General features: G+C 44.1%; 3 protein-coding genes across 3 annotated transcripts in view; all 3 read right to left on the bottom strand.

The window, feature by feature from the left end:
• LOC124385133 (NACHT, LRR and PYD domains-containing protein 12-like) overlaps positions 1–23,784 on the bottom strand; it is a 281,935-nt gene that overhangs the window by 80,605 nt on the left and 177,546 nt on the right. The window lies entirely within an intron of this gene.
• Positions 1–23,784, bottom strand: part of LOC124385128 (NACHT, LRR and PYD domains-containing protein 12-like) — a 160,897-nt gene that overhangs the window by 19,706 nt on the left and 117,407 nt on the right. The window contains 2 exon segments of the mRNA XM_046848266.1: positions 20,472–20,494; positions 20,985–21,158. Of these exon segments, the coding sequence (XP_046704222.1) occupies positions 20,472–20,494; positions 20,985–21,158 (197 nt within the window).
• LOC124385132 (NLR family CARD domain-containing protein 3-like) overlaps positions 1–23,784 on the bottom strand; it is a 987,530-nt gene that overhangs the window by 894,033 nt on the left and 69,713 nt on the right. The gene's annotated exons all lie outside the window — the stretch shown is intronic.

The raw sequence follows: 23,784 nt of genomic DNA, 5'->3' as shown, positions 1-23,784 counted from the left end.
CTTCGACAGATTGGAGTTGCTTTTTATTGCAGTAGATACGACCTTCGAACCAGAAAGACACAGCTTACATTTCACTTAAAGGGTTTTGTCTTTATGCTCAACTAAAATGAAATAATGAGCATATTTTCACTTTGAGAAACTCGTCTTGCTCTCGCCTCGACTCGCCATTACTGCCGCACAGACCTGAATAAACAGAGACACGCCCACAGTGCGTCTTCTTCGTGTTTACAGTGGTTCATCCACCAATCCTACAATGCGTCACTGCTGTAAACAGGTTAGGCTGTAGTCTACACTTCAGACGGAATAAATTCATTTAAAAAAGTAACGGGTAACGCATCATACGGTAACGGAGTTACTTTATTTAAAAAGTAACAAGTTACAGTATTAGTTACTGTCCAAAGTAACTGCGTTACAGTAACGCGTTACTGCCCAACACTGGTGATGAGACACTTCGCATAGTGTGTGTGACTTGATCTGATTTAATTTATTAATTCTGTTGATGAGAATTTTTTTGACATATTTTATTGTTACATATAGAAGCTGAGGAATCAAATCGAGATACCACTGTGAGCGTTAGCAAAGATTGGAGAAATACTCCTCACTGCTTTCTGTGTTTTTTCCAAGACATTCTGGTGAGTGTTTTGCTGGTATATATATATATATATATATATATATATGTCAGCGAGCACGGGTGCAACGGTAGTGCAGAGTGCAAAAACAGAATCCAAAACAATCCAGGGTCAAAACAGGCAAACAGGGCAATGCAGGAGAAGACAAAACCAAAGTCCAAAACAGTCAAAAATTCCAGAAACCGGCAAAACAGTACAATACAGGGCAGAGCAAAACATAAACCAAAACAGTCCAAACTTCAAAACCAGAGGCGGGGCAGAAAAGAGGTCAAGGACAGGATCCAGAACAGGCAGGATGATCAGGATCAGAAACAGGAACCAGGGCAGGCAGGATGGCAAGAATAATCTCAGGGGCTAGAAAGCCGGTAAGATAATCTGGCCCGGAACTAAAGTCTTGATTGTCCTTATATACACCGGGAGGCGCGGGAAAAAACGGCAAGATGACCGGCAAGAAACCGGAAGTGCGGGCAGTGTGCCCAGGAGATCCTGACAGTACCCCCCCCCCCCTCCAGACGGCCTCGCTCTGACCAACACCGCGGTATTAAAAGGCAGCAGACAATAGAGGCAAGGCCTCGCAATCCGCCCAGGGTGGGCGGAGGGGGTCTGGAGGAGGGAAATGCTGGAAAGGCACAATAATCCTGTGTACTAAAAATTCCAGAAACCGGCAAAACAGTACAATACAGGGCAGAGCAAAACATAAACCAAAACAGTCCAAACTTCAAAACCAGAGGCGGGCCGGAACAAGGATCCAGAACAGGCAGGATGATCAGGATCAGGATCAGAAACAGGAACCAGGGCAGGCAGGATGGGGCTAAAAAGGCGATAAGATAATCTGGCCCGGAACTAAAGTCTTGATTGTCTTTATATACACCGGGAGGCGCGGGAAAAAACGTCAAGATGGCCGCCGACCCGGAAGTGCTCACCGCGGAACCGGAAGTGCATGCCGCGAAACCGGAAGTGCGCACAGTGTGCCCAGGATATCCTGACAATATATATATTTGATCACTGGCATCCCACAGGGAAGTGTTCTGAGCCCACTACTTTATTTCCATGAATGTGCTTCCCTGCATTACTCCAACATCTTCATCAAGTGTGGCACCACCATGATCGGCAAGATCAGTAATATAGACGAATTCGATCCTGGCAGTGGGGTGTTCTAGCCACAACCTGACCCTCAATACCATGGATACTAAAGAGCTTATTGTGTACTTCTGGAAATCTAACAGTATGGACACTCCCCTGTCTACATCTCTGATTTGGAAGGTTTTTTCCCATCTACTGTCAGGGATCCACCTGCCACGTTACTGCTTTCCCTATATAAGCCCCCTTTCCAACATCACTAGTGTCGGACCTACTCAATGGCTACGGTGACTGACCTAGTTCCACACTGCCAGCATTCCACGCTGGTTCCTACCCTACTTCTGTTCCGTGGATTATATCCGTTCCGTAGATTGTACCTGTTCCGTGGAATATACTTTCTTAAAGGTTTATACCCGCATTCAGGACTCATCATGCTCCATGGTTCGTAACTCTACATGACTTGTGTTTGTGTGTATTTCACTCAATAAATATGATAGAGTTACTTCCGCTTCCGACTCATGGTCACGACCCTGACATCTACCATCACCCTTCTGAACCCCACATTACACACTAGCACACTGATGACTCACTGATACTTTCTACTACAGTAATTATCATGCAGTTCTGCTCCAATCTGTACATTATACTGTACATAATTCTGCACAATCATTCTGTATATAATAACTTTATTCTTTTCAATCATTCTATTCAGATCCCCTGTATATAATTAATTATAGACCAAAATTTAACTCTTTGAATGCCATAATACACAACATGTTTGGTGCACAAATAGCATTTTTCAGCATACCGTACTGGCAAACTTCATGTAATTGAAGAAAGAATGACAATCACAGACAATCACCTGACTTGAATCCAATAGAAAATCTATGGAAAGAACCAAAGTTCAAAGTTTACTGAAGAGGTACATGGAACCTTTTAAGCTTTGAAATGTGTTTGTGTGGAAGAATGGACTAAAATCACACATGAGCAGGAGGCTTCTTAAAGCTGCTATTACCAAAAAAACTTTTGTATGAAGTATAAAATCAGTAAGTGTTCAATACATTTTCCACATCTCATCTATGGTTACATTTCATTGTCCAATGTGCATATTTTCATTTATTTTGATTGATTTGTGTTTTTAGGTAAATCATTGATTAAGTGTGAAATAAAACAAACTTCAGGACACTTCTTATTTTATATAACATTATTTTCCTACGTAATGAGTTTAGATAGAGGAGATAGGCAGAGGAGGGGGGAAAACTTTTTTTTTGCTATCACTCCTGTACACTACGTATCCCTAAACGTTTCATTTTTTTAATTTTTTTTCTTTGCTTACAGTCTTTGCTTTCTGGCTTCGCTTCGCCATCTAGCAGCAGCGTCTCTAGCTCATACCTTAACTTTTTGCTCGCGTAACAAAGCAAAAAATCGACCGATTCACTCGCAGGTCAAGGTACCACTGTATACACACACACACACACAAACACACACACACACACACACACACACACACATATATAATATGCAGTCTCTCACTACAACCACTAATTATCAATAATTTTGATGGTGTCATTCTGCACTTTAGCTTTTAGCAATGATTTAAATCACATCAGCAAACACTGGTTACCTGATTGGAGTAATGAATGATAATCATGATCCTAATCAGTGCAGTGTCATTAGTGTTCATTTACAATAATAACTACATTTATGGAATCAGTAACACATTTATGAAATCATTTTTAAATTCCTTACTCAGCTTTTCTGGATGCTTTGACCACTGGCAGCAGCCTCAGAAGACATTCATCTGATTTGTTATATTTACTCAAATCAAACACATCCAGATTTTCTTCTGAGTTCAGCAACACAAACACCAGAGCAGACCACTGAGCAGGAGAGAGTCTGACTCCACTGAGACACCTGGAATTACTGCTGTTCAGGTAATGTTGTACTTCCTGTACTAGAGAATCATCATTCAGTTCATTCAGACAGTGGAACAGATTGATGGATTTCTCTGGAGATGGATTTTCTCTGATCTTCTTTTTGATGTACTCGACTGTTTCCTGTTTGCTGTGAGAGCTACTTCCTGTCTGGGGCAGTAGGTCTCTTAAGAGAGTCTGATTGGACTCCAGCGAGAGACCCAGAAGGAAGCGGAGGAACATGTCCAAGTGTCCATTCTTACTCTGTAAGGTCTTGTCAACTGAACTCCTCAGGAAATCAGACATGTTTGATTTAATTGAAAGACCAAACCATCTTTTTTGTTTTCTGTTGAAGAACTCATATAAAGCAGCCAGAAACTCCTGAACACTCAGATGTACAAAGCTGAACACCTTCCCCAGGTGAAACCCAAACTCTTCTCTGAAGATCTGAGTACACACTCCTGAGTACACTGACACTTCTTTCACATCAATGCCACACACTCTCAGGTCTTCCTCATAGAAGATCAGGTTTCCTTTCTCCAGCTGTTGGAAAGCCAGTTTTCCCAGTGCCAGGATACTCTCTCTGGTCTGCTGAGGATCAGGGTCACATTTCTGATGGTACTTTTGGTCTTTGTGTTTGATCTGAAAGATCAGGAAGTGTGTGAACATTTGAGTCAGAGTCTTGGGGATCTCTCCACTCTCTGCTTCACCCAACATTCTCTCCAAAACAGTGGCTGAGATCCAGCAGAAGACTGGGATGTGACACATGATGTAGAGGCTTCTGGAAGACTTCATGTGTTTGATGATTTTATTGGCCAGGCTCTGATCACTGATCCTCTTCCTGAAGTACTTCTCTTTCTGAGGATCACTGAACCCTCGTACCTCTGTTACCTGGTCTACACACTCAGGAGGGATCTGATTGGCTGCTCCTGGTCGAGAGGTGATCCAGAGGAGAGAAGAGGGAAGCAGATTCCCTTTGATGAGGTTCGTCAGCAGCACATCCACTGAGGCTGATTCTGTCACATCACACAATCTCTCATTGTTCTGGAAATTTAGAGGAAGTCGACACTCATCCAGACCATCAAAGATCAACACCACTTTATTCCTCTCACAGTCTATTAATCGTAATTCTTTTATTTGTGGGAAAAAGTGATGAAGAAGATCCATCAGACTGAAATGTTTCCGCTTCATCAGATTCATTTCTCTAAAGGGAAGTGGAAACATGAAGGTGACGTCCTGATTTGCTTTTCCTTCAGCCCAGTCCAGAATGAACTTCTGCACAGAGACTGTTTTTCCAATTCCAGCAACTCCTTTAGTCAGCACACTTCTGATGGACTTGTCTTTAAAGAGATCATTACATTTGATGGGTGTCTCCTGTGTTGCTGGTCTCCTGGACACTGTCTCAATCTGTCTCACCTCATGTTGATTATTGACGTCTCCACTCCAACCCTCTGTGATGTAGAGGTCTGTGTAGATCTCATTCAGAAGTGCTGAGCTTCCATGCTGTGAGATTCCTTCAGTAATTCTTTACATTTCTCTCTCAGTTTGGATTTGAGTTTTCGCTGGTGCACAGAGACGAGTTCTGATAAAAAGAAGAATAAAATGTAAACTCTCTGATCATCTCTGTGAGCTACTGATATTTTTATAGCTGTATATCATATGGAATGTCAGTACTGATGTGTTATTATATTGTGTTGATAAAAGCACATCATTATGATGAGATGTGTTTAATAAATGTACAGCAGTTTCCTTCCTCTGAAGATAAAGTGATGTTAGAACCCCATGAGCTCTTACTGTTCTGCAGTGTGTTAGCAAGATCTGTGTGCTTCATGTTCTTCAGGAAGTGCAGTGTGATCTTCAGCACTCCCTCTCTGACACTGCTCTGATCCTCCTCATCCTCCACCTCCCTCTCAGAGCATGCTGGGTAATCTGAACTCAGGAGCTTCTTATATCTCTTCAGTTCATTCTGTAGCAGACTGATGACTTTGTGCTCCAGATCCTGATTTGTAACAGAAGCAAAAGAAAAAAAATGCTTTATACTTATTTCAAACAATATAATGTAACATAAAAATGTGTTCATTACTGAGATCCAGACAAACTGGTTTCAGATGAGAGCACAGAAGAGTAAAAACAAAAAGGAGTTATGAAAACGGTGATGATTCAACATAATGAAGAAGAGTTTGGTAAGAAAACAAGAAGAATGAGAAAATCAGAAGGAAAATATGTTGAATCCAATGAGGAAACACAACAGACCTCGTGCTTTCTCTTACTGCTGTTTAGGATTTTGTTCTGTCACACTGCAGTGAGAGTGGAATAGACACACGCACACACACACACACACACACACCTTGAATATGGCCTCTAAATGACTTTTCTCAGTGATATTTGATTTCTTCTTCTGCAGTCTGTGAACAAATAAAACACTTGTTAAAAGTAGAATAAAGACTATAAATCATATTCATAACTACAAACACAAAGCAGTGAATACACACATATTACAGAGATGTTTGATTATGTGAGAGTGTGAGTGATAAAACACTGCACTCATACATTCAACTGTTCTCACCTCAGATCAGTAGTACAGTCTGTGTCTTTAAAGACTATTGGAGGATCCATTGACTGTTCACTCTTCATGGACACACAGCTGGGTTTAGGTGAGTCTGATCTCTTACCCTGAATCAGACTAAACACACACAACCACTGCATCATTATTACTGTTCTGCAGCAACACTGAATAATGAAACTGGAGTTAAAATCTGATGATGTTCTTATTAACACTGATCCCATTCTTTAACCTTCATACTTTATCCAGCTACAGGGACAACTTGGGGTTAGACGTGTTGCTCAGTAGCTTAATGTCACTAATCATCAGCTGGTTTGAACATCTGGAGACAAAGCTGCTGAATTCAACTCTTCACTCGTCACTTTTCACAGATACACATCAGAGTCTGATCTGTTTAGTGTTGGTGAATGTAAGAACATTTATATTTTTCACAAAGTCACAACCTTCACTCACCTCTCATCTTTCTTTATGTCCTGTTTCACAGACTCACTCATTCTGGAGGACTTTTTTACTCCTACAGAGGAACCTGTAAACCTACAGAGAGAGAGAGAGAGAGAGAGAGAGAGAGAGAGAACTGGGTCAGTCAAAGTAGTAATTCTTATACTAAAAGTAAGTCTAATAATAATAATTATTATTATTATCATTATAATCATAATGATGATGATGATAATAATAATAATAATAATAATAATAATAATAATAATTATTATTATTATTATTATTATTATTATTACAAACCAGATTCCATAAAAGTTGGGACACTGCACAAATTGTAAATAAAAAAGTAATGCAATAATTTACAAATCTCATAAAGTCATATTTTATCACAATAGAATATAGATAACATATCACATGTTAAAAGTGAGACATTTTGAAATTTTATGCCAAATATTGGCTCATTTTAGATGTCATGAGAGCTACACATTCCAAAAGAGTTGGGACAGGTAGCAATAAGAGGACGGAAAATTTAAATGTATATATAAGGAACAGCTGGAGGACCAATTTGCAACTTATTAGGTTAATTGGCAACATATTTGGGTATAAAAAGAGCCTCTCAGAGTGGCAGTGTCTCTCAGAAACCAAGATGGGCAGAGGATCACCAACTCCCCCGCCGGATAAAACTCTATAGGTCAAAAAAGAAGCCATATCTAAACATGATCCAGAAGTGCAGGAGTTTTCTCTGTACCAAGGTTTATTTAAAATGGACTGTGGCAAAGTGGAAAACTGGGACGCCATGTCATCCGGACTAAAGAGGACAAGGACAACCCAAGTTGTTATCAGCGTTTAGTTCAGAAGCCTGCATCTCTGATGTTATGGGGTTGCATGAGTGCATGTGGCATGGGCAGCTTACACATCTGGAAAGGCACCATCAATGCTGAAAGGTATATCCAAGTTCTAGAACAACAAATGCTACCATCCAGACTATTTCAGGGAAGACCTTGCATTTTCCAACATGACACTGCCAGACCAAATACTGCATCAATTACAACATCATGGCTGCGTAGAAGAAGGATCCAGGTACTGAAATGGCAGCCTGCAGTCCAGATCTTTCATCTCAGAAAAGATTTTGGCGTAGCATAAAGAGGAAGATTCGATAAAAAAGACCTAAGACAGTTGAGCAACTAGAAGCGTGTATTAGACAACAATAGGACAACTGTCACGGTTGCGGAGTGATCGAAGCAAAACCGGAGTTGTGAGAAAGCTGGTTCTTTTAATGAGGAAACAGAAACAAATGTAAAACAAACCAGAACATGGAACGCAAAGAAAAAGAGGCCTTCGTGAAGGAAGATCTGAGCGGTCTCGGGAGGAAATGAGATCGCGGGGTATCCACTGAAACATAGAACGTAACTAGTGCAGTCAAATGTGTTCTCCCACGTAAGTAAGTAGAACTGACGGTGAGTAAATGAAAGCGAGGGGTTTAAGTAGGGCTGCTGGTTAATGAGCTGCAGATGCCGGTGCTTAGTATGATGGGGACAGGCTACGTGTGTGTGCAGAGCCATGGGACTGCAAGGCAGGCTGTTCCCTGACATCACCTCCCCCCCGCGTGAAAATCCACCAGGAGAGCAGGGTCCAAGACGTCCTGCCTGGGCACTAATAAGCCGGATGCTCTCCCGGAACCAGTAATCAACGGCAGAGACGTGGGATGGTTCGTCCGACCATGGGAACAGGGGTGGCTGGTACCCCAGCACGCACTGAAACGGTGTCAAGTCGGTGGTGCTCTGACGCAGGGAGTTCTGGGCATACTCTGCCCATGGCAGGAACCGGCTTCACTCCGCCTGATCCTCGTGGCAATACGACCTCGGGTAGCGTCCTAGCTCCTGGATCTTCCTCTCCATTTGACCATTGGACTTAGGGTGGTAACCGGACGACAGGTTGACCGCCACGCCGAGGAGTCGGAAAACGCCCTCCAGACGTTTGACGTGAACTGCGGCCCACGGTCCGACACTATGTCCGGGAGACCGGAGTTCAGAAACCCATGGTGGAAGAGGGCCTCCGCGGTCTCCAGAGCAGTCGGTGGGCCAGGGAGGGGTATGAGACAGCAGGCCTTGGAAAACCGATCTACCGCGACTAGCACGCAGGTGTGTCCTTCTGACCGCGGCAAGTCCGTGACAAAGTCCATGCCCCGGTGGTACCAGGGTCGCTCGGGGGTCGATAGTGGGACCAGCTTGCCCACCGGCAGGTGGCGTGGGACCTTGGACATGGCGCAGACTGGGCAGCCTTGGACATACCGTGCCACGTCCCTGTGCATGTTGGGCCACCAAAATCGTGCTTGGAGGAGACGGAGGGTTCCCTGCCACCCCGGATGGCCGGATCCGGGCGTTTAATGGACAGAGCTTAACAAGGCGGGACGGCAGGCTGTGGGAACGAACGTCCTGCCTTCTGGGCACCAGGGGGTGCGGGCTCCCGACTTGTGGCCAAGCGGATCTCCTCCTCGAGGCGCCAAACGATGGGGCAGACGAACAGCTCGGGAGGAATGACGGGTACAGGTTCGACAGGCTTATCGGGCCCAAAGACATGGAAGAGGGCGTCGGCCTTGCTGTTCTTGGATCCCGGACAGTAGGTGAGGGTGTAGTCGAACCGAGTGAGGAATAGGGCTTATCAGGCTTGTCGAGGGTTTAGTCTTTTGAGGTATTGCAGGTTCTTGTGGTCCAAGATCACTATGAACGGGTGTTTAGCCCCCTCCAGCCAGTGCCTCCACTCCTCGAGCGCCAGGCTGAAACCTCGTATGAAGCGACGGTAGAAGTTGGCAAACCCCAGGAACCTCTGCAACTCCTTCATGGAACCGGGGAGCGGCCACTCCCACACCGCCTGCACCTTCCGTTGGTCCATTTGGATCCCCTTGGCGCTGATCACATAGCCGAGAAACTGGACCTTGGTCTGGTGGAACTCGCACTTAGGGAGATTGAGGTATAACTGGTGCTTTTGTAGGAGTTCCAGCACCTGGGTCATGATGTTCTTGAGGTGTTCGGGAGTAGACCAATATGTCGTTGATGTACACGATAACGGATCGGTGTGGGAATGGCTGGAACACCTCATTCATGAAGCCCTGGAACACGGCCGGTGAGATTAAATGGCCGTACGGCATTACTCGGTACTCGTAGTGGCCAGTGGGATGAAGGCAGTCTTCCACTCGCCTCCTTTCCAGATACGCACGAGGTTGTAGGCACTCCTAAGGTCGAGCTTGGTGAAAAAGCGTGCCTCGCGGAGGTCCTCTAGTGCGGCAGGGACGAGCGGGAGCGGATAGGAGAGAGGCGCAATGAGGGCATTGAGGTTACGGTAGTCGATGCATGGCCAGAGGCCCCCGTCCTTTTCTCCATGAAGAAGAAGCTTGAGGCCGCGGGAGAGGAGGACGGGGTGATGAAACCCTGGTCGAGGGCTTGTTGGACGTACCGTTCCATGGATATGCGTTCAGGAATAGATAAGGGGTAGACCCGGCCCTTTAAGAGCTTAGCTCCAACAACCAGATCGAAAGCACAATCCTAGGGTCGGTGAGGAGGTAGTCGGGTTGCAGCCTGTTCGCTAAACACTTCCGCGAACCCGTGGTATTCTGGTCTCAATTTCTCACTAAACCCATAACTACTAATAATCTTGATGAGATAACTAAGAACATAGACCTTATCCTCACTAGCACATTAGACGCCGTTGCCCCTATCCGGTTAAAAAAGGTTAGAGAACAAGCATCTGCACCTTGGTATAATAGTCATACACATGCCCTCAGGAGAACAGCACGTAATCTGGAGAGAAAATGGAGGAAAACTAAATTGGAGGTATTTAGAATCGCGTATAAAGACAGTATGCTCAGCTACAGACGGGCGCTAAAAGCTGCTAGAGCTGAACACCTGAGCAAACTTATAGAAAACAACAAAAACAATCCCAGGTTCCTTTTCAGTACAGTAGCTAAACTAACTACAAATCAGGGCTCTGAAAATTGTATTCCATCACAGTTTAGTAGTGAGGACTTTATGATTTTCTTCACTGAAAAATAGATAACATTAGAAAACAATTGTGGCAGTTCAACCTCTGACAGCATCTCCTGAGACAGTGTTACCTTCAACTCCACAACTCCACTGTTTTACATGTATAGGACAGGAAGAGCTGTATAATGTTATTGCCAAAGCTAAATCGACAACATGTCAGTTAGATCCAATTCCTACTAAATTACTGAAGGAAGTGTTATATACAACTGGTGAGCCTCTTCTAAATATTATTAACTCCTCACTATCTTTAGGTCACGTCCTAAATCCCTCAAGTTAGCAGTTATTAAGCCCCTCATTAAAAACCTAATCTGGATCCAAACACGTTATCAAATTACAGACCAATTTCAAATCTCCCATTTATGTCTAAGATTTTAGAAAAGATTGTCGCTGCACAGTTATGTTCCTACCTGCAAGAGAACAATATCTTTGAAGAATTTCAGTCAGGTTTTAGGCCCCATCATAGCACAGAAACTGCTCTAGTTAAAATAACTAATGACCTGTTTTTAGCTTCAGACCAAGGCTTCATCTCGCTGTTGGTTTTACTAGATCTTAGTGCTGCATTCGACACTATAGACCATGATCTCCTCCTAGATCGCTTACAAAATTACATCGGCATTCAGGGACAGGCATTAAGCTGGTTTAAATCCTACCTGTCCGATCGTTACCATTTCGTAGATTTAAATGGAGAGCTATCCAGGCTAATGCAAGTAAATTATGGCGTGCCGCAAGGTTCAGTTCTAGGACCCTGCTCTTCACAATATACATGCTTCCGTTAGGAAATATTATTAGAAGGCATGGAATTAGCTTCCATTGTTATGCTGATGATACTCAGCTATATATTTCATCTAAACCAGGCGATACAGCTCAATTAACCCGGATGACTGAGTGTGTTAAGGAACTAAGAGATTGGATGACCCATAACTTTCTACTTTTAAATTCTGATAAGACTGAGATTTTGCTCATCGCCCAAAACTAGTATACAGACGCTCCAGCATCTCAACCTGCATTTAGACGGATGTTCTGTAACCACTAGTTCAACGGTAAAAGACCTGGGTGTTATTTTAGACAGCGACTTGTCTTTCAAAAATCACATCAATCAGGTTACAAAACAGCCTTCTTTCACCTTAGAAATATTTCTAAGCTAAGAAATATGTTGTCTATATCCGATGCAGAGAAGCTCGTCCATGCGTTCATGACCTCCAGAATAGACTACTGTAATGCGTTACTAGGTGGATGTCCTGCATCATTAATAAACAAGCTTCAGTTAGTCCAGAATGCAGCAGCCAGAGTTCTTACAAGGTCAAAAAATATGATCACATAACCCCGATCTTATCGTCCCTACATTGGCTTCCTGTTAAGTTTCGAATAGACTACAAACTATTACTTCTCACTTATAAAGCACTAAATGGTTTGGCTCCCATGTATCTATCCAGTCTTTTAACACGCTACAATCCGCCACGCCCCTGAGATCTCAAAACTCTGGGCTTCTAGTAGTTCCTAGAATAGCAAAGTCCACTAAAGGTGGTAGAGCATTTTCACATTTAGCTCCTAAACTCTGGAATAGTCTTCCTGACGGTGTTCGGGGCTCAGACACACTCTCCCAGTTTAAGTGTAGATTAAAACATATCTTTTAGCAAAGCCTACACATAACACACATCACATCATAACCTTGTGCTCCAGAACATCTGATCACATGCACATTATCAACTTGTGCTGTTAATATCATGAACAGCAGCTACGCTAATTCCTCTCCACTGCTTCTCTTTCTCTCCCATCCCGAGACACCCTGAGGTTTGGCCAGCTCCAGTCACCTCCCACCTCGTGATGATTACGGACCTTGAAGAAGTAGATGCCGAACTCACAAACATCCTGAACCATCTAGAGACGTACCAGTGCCATTTGGATCCCGCTACATGTGTGGAGTTTTGACATTGGACCTCCTGGAGTGTTTAAAGGCTCTGGCATGGAGAAGCTGATGCTGGATCTGTGGTGATCACAAATGCTGAGCTTATAAAACTCGGAGCTACTAACCATATAGACTGTATAAGACTGCAGAAAGAACATCACTTATAATCTTATACTCCAGTAATCATGTTAGTTCTCACTGTCCAGTGTTCTTTATTGTTGAAAGATTTATGATCAAACTCTTGATGTCACCCAGATGAGGATGGGTTCCCTTTGAGTCTGGTTCCTCTCAAGGTTTCTTCCTCATAACATCTAAGGGAGTTTTTCCTTGCCACAGTCGCCACGGCTTGCTTATCAGGGACAAATTCACACCATTCACCATCACTGTTGATTTGTGTAAAGCTGCTTTGAGACAATGTCTGTTGTGAAAAGCGCTATACAAATAAACTTGACTTGACTTGATTTGAATTGACTTGACTTGACTTGGTGGGATTTCTGCCTGAGATGGTGTAGGGGAATTCTCGACCCGTGTGGCGGCCATGGTCACCCCTCTGGTGGGTGAAGTAGGAAGGTGGCAGAGGCAGTGTTCGTAGCACCAGGGGCTCCATTCGAGGATGTCACATGGGCTCCAGGAGCATCGAGGCGAGTGTTTAATCAGCCACGGCGGCCTAGGATAATGCTCATGGTTGAATCCTCCAGGACCATGAACTGTATCTGTTCCTGGTAAAACAGACCGACCTGAAGGGTGATGACGGGAGCGCAGTATTTAATCCAGCTTGTCCCAGCGGGCGCCCTTGAATGGTGTCCCCGCTCCCGGCGCAGCTGGAGCTGGTCTAGGCACGCCTGGAAAATGAAGTTCCCGGCAGAACCTGAGTCGGTGTAAAGTCTGGTGTTAGGACCGAGTCACAGAAAGCGTAGCTAAGTGAGATATCTCGGTGGGAAACGCAATATTACTCATCTCAGCACATTGGGGTCGAATCGTGCACTGTGGAAGGGAGTGCACTTTCACGCTCCAGAGATTCATTTGGGAAAAAGGAGGAGAGTCTGAAATAAAGATCCTTAAAGAGAGAAACACTGCAGGACACATATTTACTTCACTCCAACATGGGGTGTGTTCCATCTAATCCTGGATCATCACACGGTTCACTTCCAGGAAATCAAGTCCTACAGTAAACTGTGGAAGATCCAACATCAGGAAAAATCACCTGAACTGTTCTTCATCTAGTGTAGATTCATAACATTCACATCTTCTAGCTTTAGATTTACAGACTTACTGTGTTTTTCTACATAAAATGGAGTTTTTACTTTCACTTTCACTTGTTTATTCCACAGAGCAGGAAGTTACAGCAGATTGTATGAGCATCATATTTTGTGACTCTAGAGGGCGCTGTTGTTGATGTGCAGTAGAGACCTGCAGTCACGCGGGAGAAGATTTGATGGGAAATGCGGGTGCGGGTTTCGGGAGAATCACTGAGTGCTCCAGATATCAGTTCATTATTAAAGAAAGGAACAAACAACACAACAAAACCTTTAGCTGGTTTTATAACATCTCGCTTCAGCTGATGTTCTGAAAAGTTCCTTGTTCATGTCCATGTTCATCATTTACACAAAAACTCAAAGTGAAATAAAACGAAAGATGTTTGTTAATGTTGCGTTTCTTTGTCATTGCTGTTGAAAAGGGAAGCGAGTGAAAGTAAAAAGCAGAGTAGAGGGAAGAAGCAGTCAGTGCACTGAACATCAAACTACTGCTCCACTGAAAATTCCGTCCCGTGCAGCTCTCTGCTTTCTGGAGCTCGTGCACGCTCACTTTCGCTCGCCTTATTACCGCTAAGTGTGGAAAAGCCATGAGCCTGAATTTTACACGCGGCTTCAGGAACCGTGTTTTCAGGAAAAGCGCTTTCAGGATGAACCTCAGTCCATTTCCTCACGTGTCATTTAGAACAATTCTACTTCCTAGAAGTTCATTTACAAGCTTTTGTTCCCTGCAGGACACATTTTTACTTCACTCCAACATGGTGTGTGCAATCTAACGGTTCACTTAAAGGAAATGAAGATCAACAATCAACTGTGGAAGTTTACTGACATCAACTTCAGAACAAAATCACCTGAACTGTTCTTCATCTTCATCTTCATCTCATCCACATTCAGAACATCCTCATATTACAGCTTTAGATTTACATACTTACTGTGTTTCTCTCCTGTGAACGCTTTATTTCCTTTCCTTCATTCAACACTTTCACTTTACACAGAGGCAGGAAGTCACACACACACAGTCACTCTCACACACACACAGTCACACACACACACACACACACACACACACACACACACAGTCACACACACACACACAGTCACTCACACACACACACACACACACACACACACACACACACACACACAGTCACTCACACACACACACACACACACACACACACACACACACACACACACAGTCACACACACACACACACACACACACACACACACACACACACACACACACACACAAACATCTACTTTCAGTTTATCTACACTGTATGGTGTTTTGTGTCTATATATTGTGTAAATGTAAATACAGTCATGTGAAAAAGAAAGTACACCCTGAGTTTTATTGTTCTACATTTAAAGACAAAAATCATTTGGTTCTTATCACATCTTAACATCAGATAAATACAAACTCAAATAAACATCACATGATAAATTACACTGCATCATTATTTATTTTGACATAAATCAAACCAAAATGGAGAATCCATGTGAAAATCTAAGTACACCATATGATTCAGAATCTTGTAGAATCATCTTCATCAGCAGTAACTTGAAGTGATGGTGTTCTGGATGACTTTATCAGTCTCACATCATTGTAGAGGAATTTTGGATCACTCTTCTTTACACTGTTGCTTCAGTTCATTGGGGTTTTGGAGCATTTATTTATACACAGCTCTCTTAATGTCCCCCCACAGCATATCAATCAGGTTGAGGTCTGGACTTTGACTGTTCCTTTGCAACACCTTGATTCTGTTCTTCTTCAGTCATTCTGTTGTAGATTTGCTGGTGTGCTTGGAATCATTGTCCTCTTGCATGATTACATTTCAGCTAAAGTTTTAGCTATCAGATAGATGGCCTCACATCTGACTCTAGAATATTTTGAAATACAGAGGAGTTCATGGTCAACTAAATGACTAAAAGGGGACCAGAACCTGTCGCTGCAAACCCAAATGATCACCCCCTCCCCCAACCTGCTTGCTATGAGATTGTTCTAATATGCTGTGTTTGGTTTTCACCAAGTGTGGCACTGTGTATTATGGCCAAACATCTCAACTTAGGTCTTGTTGGTTCAAACGAAATTGCTCCAGAAGTTTTGTGGTTTGTTCATATGCCTTTTGAGACACTTTACATTTTACTTTACACATTACACTGTTATTACAAATAAAAATTACAATTATTCTGGATTCTTGAGTGGAAAAAGGTAACAAAAAAAAACAACAAAACTGCACAATACTACAAAACATGTTGTACAAAATGAGAAAATAATAGTATATTTACAATTATCCCAACAGCCCTATAGATTGTGTGTGTGTCAGGATCTTTGTGCATGTTACAACTCATGATATTCAGTGTGTCTGTACTCAGTGTGTGTTCCTAGTGTGATGTTTTGTGTTCAGGTTCAACTCCCAACTAGAGTTTCTGTTTCTGCAATAGACACAATAATGATAAAACAATCAAAGAAAGAGCTCTTCAAAATAATAAAAAATTAAGTAAATGCCCCCTTAAATGTTTAATTTGTTCCTTAAAGTAAAGTGTTTAGTAAAGCTAGTGTTAATTGAATGTGAAATGTTGATGCAGAGTTCAGTGAACATGTGTATTTAAGTGGTCGACTGGTACCTCCTTCTCTCAGAATGAGAGGTAAGTACACGTCAAGGCTCTTCTTTGTTCTGGCAAAACATCTTCAATGTTTTTTTTATTAAATGCCTTAGTTAGTTTGTGGAAAAGGTGTTCTGGTAGCATGGTATAGACAGGACAAAAACTCCTTTAACTGTAGAGCAGTGAAGATGACATTATTTCAGAATTGTTCAATTGTTTATAAATTGTTCTCTTATTTTCTTATTTTGATCTCCAATATATATATATATATATATATATATATATATATATATATATATATATATATATATATATATTAACTTATTAATATTTTAAATAAATAAGTTTAGTTGTTTGAAAATTCTAACACCATTTGTATTAAAGCTTTTGTGTGTGTCTTGTTTCTGGTTCATAAAGATTTAATATAAAGATTTCTCATCCCTTGAATCCTAAGATAATTACCCTGTGTGGTCTGACCCTGGACCCTGTGAAGATTCTCAGTTATCCAGCTGTGATTATCTCAAGTCAAGTCAAGTTGAATCATGTTCAGTTCATTTCCAGTTGAATCTGCAAGTTGAATCATGTTAATTGGACTTCCATTTGCTTGGATCAAAACGATTCTCTACTCATCTGAGCAGCTTCTTCAGGAGACTGGATCAAAACAGATGTGGAGTCTCGTCCAGGATGTTTTTATATTTGCTGTATGTGGTGTTTTGGTGTATTGTGTCAGTGGTATTATGGCATTTGATTTAGTTACGTTTATGTTCTGTCCATCTTGGAAAGACTTTGATAGCTGCAGGAAGGATGATCTGCTCACCATTGCTGATTTTATTAATGTGCCAGTTTGCTAAATATATTGCACAATTGTAGGCAAAATGACACTATATGAGGCACTCATGACCCAACAGGCCCTACCAGAATGGGAAGCACTTCCAGGAGGCACCACACAGCCTACCAACCTCTCCAGGTTTGCAGCAAAGCAAAGGCCATGACTGAAAGAGCATGAAGTGGAGATTAAAAGGCAAGAGAACCAATCAAAGCTCTCAAGAGTTCAGGAACTGGAGTTGGATCTGAAAAACAGCTCTCACAGCTGTTATCATGAGCTTTGTACTGGAAGAGTTTATCCTCATCATCTTCTGTAGGAGACTCAGATCAAATCAGGAACCTCACTGCTTATATCTGTAAAAAAGGAGAAAAAAAGCAGAATGATCAGATTTGGTCATATGTTCATCAAAATCATCAAAATTCCTCAAAATGTGTGTGTGTCAGAAACTCACTGTAGTGTCTCCAGTTTACAGTGCGGATCCTTCAGTAGATCAGAGAGCAGCACTCCTGATCCTCCTGGTTTATTGTAGTTCAGATTCAGTTCTCTCAGGTGTGATGAGGTGTTTGACCTCAGAGCTGAAACCAGAGCAGCACAACCTTCACCTGTAATACTGCAGCGTTCCAGCCTGTAGTGAGATTAACAAGTATAGAACACGCACACACACACACACACACACACACAATGAAACAAGAAGAAACTCCAGATTGTTATATGTCTATTTCAGTGTTTGTTATTTATGCATCTTGTTGCTGCTAGAGAGTGTTTACATTTTTTAAATTATGCTTCAGGTCACACAACATTTTATTCATCTAAAACAGCCATATGACAGAACGTCTCTAGGTTACGACCGTAACCCTAGTTCCACGAGGGAACGAGACGCTGCGTCGAAACGCTATGGGAACACCCCTGCGTGACTGCGCTGTGAACCACGTGTGTAATCTGACCAATAGGCGTTTAGAACGTGACGTCATCAGCGGGCGACGTCGCGTAAACAGGAAGCTACAAATGGCTGCGATATGGACCAGACGCTAGCTCCTGCGAGAGAAGGTAAGCGCCGCAGGGATGCAGGGAGTGTGGCACGGAGATGCAGCGTCTCCTTCCCCTTTGGGGAACTAGGGTTACGGTCGTAACCTGAGGCGTTCCTTCAGGAACTCGAGCTGCATCGAAACACTATGGGAACGAGTGTCCAATCACGCCACACTAACCAGACCCTGCCTAGAGAGTGAGGGCCTCGGCACCAGCACCTAGGACAGAGGAGCCTGGAGTGGTCAAGGTCATAGAACCTGACAAAGGTCAGCGGGGTGGACCAACATGCAGCATCACAGATGTCCTGGAGTGGCATTCCAGCGGACCAGGCCGTAGAGGCCGCCACACTCCGGGTGGAGTGAGCTTGAACCCCAGCGGTGCGGGAAGGCCAGAGGACTCGTGAGCCGACACAATCGCATCCACTACCCATCTGCTCAAAGTCTGCTTATTGGCCGGGAAACCTTTCCTGTTAGGGCCGTAGCAGACAAGCAGCTGCTCCGACTCGGACTCGTCCTGAGGAGGTAATTGTCCAGTGCTCGCACCGGACACAGTTGGTGCTGTCGCTCCTGTTCGGGGGCTGTAAACGGAGGAGGGCAGGATGCCTGTAACACGACAGGACGTGAGGGAGCCGAAGGCACCTTAGGCACGTACCCAGGTTTCGGATAGAGAAACGCTCTGGCCATTCCAGGGGCAAACTCCAGGCGAGACGGGGCCACGGACAGAGCCTGCAGATCCCTGATCCTCTTCAGGGAGGAAATTGCCAACAGGAAGGTGGTCTTAATAGACAAAAACCTAAGGGCCACATCGGCTAATGGCTTGAAGGGGGGCTCAGATAGAGCCGCCAGCACAACTGCCAGATCCCAGACAGGCACTCTGGGTCGCATCTCGGGCCTCAGCCTCCGGGTGCTGCGGAGGAAACGTGTCACCAGTGGGTGCCTACCCAGCGACTGCCCCGCAGGCGGGGAGCCATATGCCGCGATGGCGGACACGTAAACTCTCAGGGTCGACACAGGGTTAACCTGCAGCCTGACCTGCTGCCGTGTAAGCCTTCCCTACTAAAGCCGATGTAGCACGTAGCGGCTTAGTAGGAAACACCGGAGTCTTCAGCGACGATGCTACGCTAGGAGAGAGATAGCTGGCTAGCGTCTCTTCAACACGCGGCATCGCTCCGTAGCCGCACGCCTTAGCCCCAACCACGTTTGCGTAGAGCGAGGAGTGGTGAGATGAAGTACGCGCTGAGTACGGGGTTTCCCAGGATCTGGACACCTCGGTGTGCAGATCAGGAAAAAAAGGCAGACCCCGGCACCGAGGAAGTGACACAGGACGCAGAAAACGCTCATCCAGCTTACTGGGTGTGCGCTGCTTCTGCTGCTCCACCGGCCAAGCTAGATCCAGCTTAGCATTGGCTTGCGTCACTACCTCGAGGAGTTCCTCATACAGCACAGGCTGTGAGGAATCCACGGGCTCGCTAGCATCCATCAGCTCACCTTCCTCGGAAGGAGAGGCATGTAATGCCACGCTGCTCGCACTGGGAGAAGAAGCAGCCATCGGGCCTGCTTCCCCAAGAGAGCAGAAGCTCGAATTAGCAGACGAAGTTGTAGCGGACTCATCCGACTCCAAACCCCCCGCTAAATCGGCCTGCGAGCCCCACGAGCGCCGGCGCCACTTGGCTTCAGCAAGAGCGGGACCGGAGCCGCAAGGGAGAGAGCTCTTCTCAAAGAATGCTCTCCGGGAGCGAAGCGTGCATACCATGCGGCTAATCAGACAATCGACTCCCTCGAGAGCCGATTGTGCATGCTTCACTCCCAGGCAAACAACACACCGATCATGCGAATCCTTACCGGTAATGAAACACGGACATGGATGAACACACTTTCGGAAATTCTGTCTGCCAGCCATCACTTGATCAGAAAAACACAGCGAAACACACGTGGTTCAGAGCGCGGTCACGCAGGGGTGTTCCCATAGCGTTTTGACCGGGCTAGAGTTCCTGAAGGGGAACTGCAGGATCTACAGTGTGTAAGTGATGATCTGACCTCAGTATCTCCAGTGTACAGTGTGGATTCTCCAGTCCAGCAGAGAGCAGCTTCACTCCTGAATCCTGCAGGTGATTGTTACTCAGGTCCAGTTTTCTCAGACTGGAGGAGTTTGAACTGAAAACTGAGGACAGAATTCTACAACTTTCACCTGTGAGATTACACACACACAACCTGGGAGAGAAATGATGATAAATCAGAACACTGACATCTAAAACACACAAACACTCACACACCCACACACACACACGCACAGCCTAGGAGAGAAATATATCAGAACACTGACATTTTACACACACACACAAACACAAGTTATAAAAATATTTGCAGTGTGTAAACATCAGTAGATGTCACACAGAGCAGCACAAAGTACATTTTCAAGCAATAAATATTTTCCCAAATTAATCGAACCATCTCTCTCTCTCTCTCTCTTTATCAGTGGTCAATGTCACAAAGCAGCTTTAAATAAATAAATAGACTGAATATATTTTAAATTACAAAATCTATCCCTTATATTTATAAGATTTTAAAAGTAAAATGTTAAATATTTTCTTAATTTCCTTTTTCACCATCAGAGTTGTTGCTTGTCTAAATTTTACTGTCATTAGGTTTATACTATAATAATGACAATCACATAAACACAGTGTGTAAGTGATGATCTGACCTCAGTATCTCCAGTGTACAGTGTGGATTCTCCAGTCCAGCAGAGAGCAGCTTCACTCCTGAATCCTGCAGCTTATTCTTACTAAGGTCTAGTTCTCTCAGACTGGAGGAGTTTAAACTGAGAACTGAGGACAGAATTCTACAGCTTTCCTCTGTGAGATCACACACACACAACCTGGGAGAGAAATGATTATAAATCAGAACACTGACATCTCAAACACACACACACACACACAATGAAACAAGAAGAAACTCCAGATTGTTAAACGTCTATTTCAGTGTTTGTTAGATTAGATTAGATTAGATTAGATTAGATTCAAATTTATTGTCATTACACATGTACAAGTACAAGGCAACAAAATGCAGTTTGGGTCTAACCAGAGTGCAATATCAGCAAGTGCAGGATATACAGTTTTTACATGATTTACATAAGTTAAATAGAATGATAATATAGACTATAAACAGTAATTTCAAGAAGTATATGTACTATGAATATAATTACAGATGAATATATATGTACTATGAATATAATTACAGATGAATATGAATATATGTACTATAAACAATAATATACAGATGAATATATATGTATGTACTGTGAACATGAGATACAGATGCCTATTACTATACACAGAGATTTACAGAAGGGTGTGAACGGTGAACATAATATATTGCTATTACTATAAACAGAAAAAGGGTATATATAAAAAGTGTGAGGTGAGAAATTATCAAGTGTCCAAGTGAGCATACGTTTTTGTGTATACAGTCCATTAGCGAAATAACGAAGTGAGAGGTGTGGGGGGAAATGTGGTAGTGTATCAGTGAGTGGCAGAGTTCAGTAAAGAGTCAGCTCTAGGAAAAAAGCTGTTCTTTAGTCGGTTGGTCCTGAGGCACCTGAAACGCCTGCCAGAGGGCAGAAGAGAAAACAGTCTATGGGCGGGATGAGAGGAGTCCTTAAGAATGCTGCAAGTTCGACACAGACAGCGTTTCTTTTGGATGTCCTCCATTGCTGGGAGTGAAGTCTCTGTGATGCGCTGGGCGGTTTTCACCACCCACTGCAGTGCCTTGCGCTCTGCAACAGAGCAGCTCCCATACCAGACTGTGACACAGGTGGTCAGGATGCTTTCTATTGCACAGCGGTAGAAGTTAACCAGGATATCCGAGGAGAGCTGATTTTTCTTAAGTGTCCTCAGGAAAAAGAGGCGCTGATGAGCCTTCTTGACCAGGCTGGAGGTGTTGATAGCCCAGGACAGGTCCGCCGAGATGTGGATCCCAAGGAACTTGAAACTGGATGGCTCAACAGCCATCCCATTGATGTGGGTGGTGTCATGTGTGCCTCTTGTCTCCTTCCTGAAGTCCACAATAAGCTCCTTTGTCTTGGAGTTGTTAAGGAGCAGGTTATTGTTATTGCACCATGTGGCTAGGTGCTGGATCTCCTCCCTGTAGGCAGTCTCATCATTGTTGGTTATAAGACCGATCACGGTAGTGTCATCTGCAAACTTGATGATGGAGTTAGATCCATTTACAGGCCTGCAGTCGGAGGTGAAGAGGGAGTAGAGGAAGGGGCTCAGCACACAGCTCTGTGGTACACCAGTGTTGAGTGTGATGGTGTTGGAGCAGATGGAGCCAGATCGAACCTGCTGGGGTCTGTTGGTCAGAAAGTCCATGACCCAGTTGCAGGTGGAGGTGTTAATGCCCAGATCTACAAGTTTGGCTATTAACTTGGATGGAATGATGGTATTAAATGCTGAGCTGAAGTCAACAAACAGCATAGGTGCATAAGTGTTCTTATTGTCCAAGTGTGTGAGCACAGAGTGCAGTGCCATGGAAACTACATCTTCTGTGCTCCTATTGCTGCGGTAGGCAAACTGGTGAGAGTCCAATGTGGATGGCAGAGAGCCCTTCAGGTGTGCCAGGACCAGCTGCTCAAAGCACTTCATGACAATGGGTGTCAGTGCTACAAGGCGGTAGTCGTTCAGGCACGTTGGGTTGGAGTGTTTTGGCACTGGCACAATGGAGGTGCATTTAAAGCAAGTGGGAACAGCTGCTTGGGCAAGAGACAGGTTGAAGATGTTAGTAATGACCCCAGCGAGCTGCTCAGCACATGCCCTGAGTACGCGTCCAGGGATGTTGTCTGGTCCAGCGGCTTTGTGTGCGCTGATCCGGCTCAGTGCATTGCAGATATCTGTGGAGGAGAGTTTGATTGGAGAGTGATCAGCCGAGAGTTTGAGGTTGGTGGCAGTTTCTTTGTTGTCTCTCTCCAAGCGAGCATAAAAGTCATTAATCTAATTTAAAAAGAGGATTTGTAATCACTGATGGCTTGGGTCAGAGTTGGAAAAATGCTCCTCTATCTTTTGCTTGTAGCAGTGCTTGGCCTCTTTGATGCCCCTCTTCAGGTTAGCTCTGGATGTGCTGTAGGCCTGAGCGTCACCTGACCTGAAGGCAGTAGTGCGTTCCTTCAGCAGGAGGCGCACCTCCTTGTTCGTTCATGGCTTCTGATTTGGGTAGGTGATGATCTGTTTCTGGGTAGTAACACTGTCTATGGTTGACCTGATGTAATCCAGTACAGAGGAGGTGTAGCAGTCGATGTCTGTGTGAGTGTCCCTGGTGGCCTGAGAAGCAAATGTACTCCAGTCTGTGTGTGAAAACCTTTCCTAAAGTGTGAAATCTGCCTCTGCGGGCCACACCTTGATGGTTCTCATTGATGGCTTCACCCGATTGATGAGGGGTGCATATATGTGGGGTGAGAAACAAAGAAAGGTGATCTGACTGTCCCAGGTGGGGGAGGGGGGTCGCAACAT

This window comes from Silurus meridionalis, chromosome 4 (genome assembly GCF_014805685.1).
Source record: "Silurus meridionalis isolate SWU-2019-XX chromosome 4, ASM1480568v1, whole genome shotgun sequence".
NCBI lineage: Eukaryota > Metazoa > Chordata > Actinopteri > Siluriformes > Siluridae > Silurus > Silurus meridionalis.
This window is presented reverse-complemented; position numbering and strand designations above follow the sequence as displayed.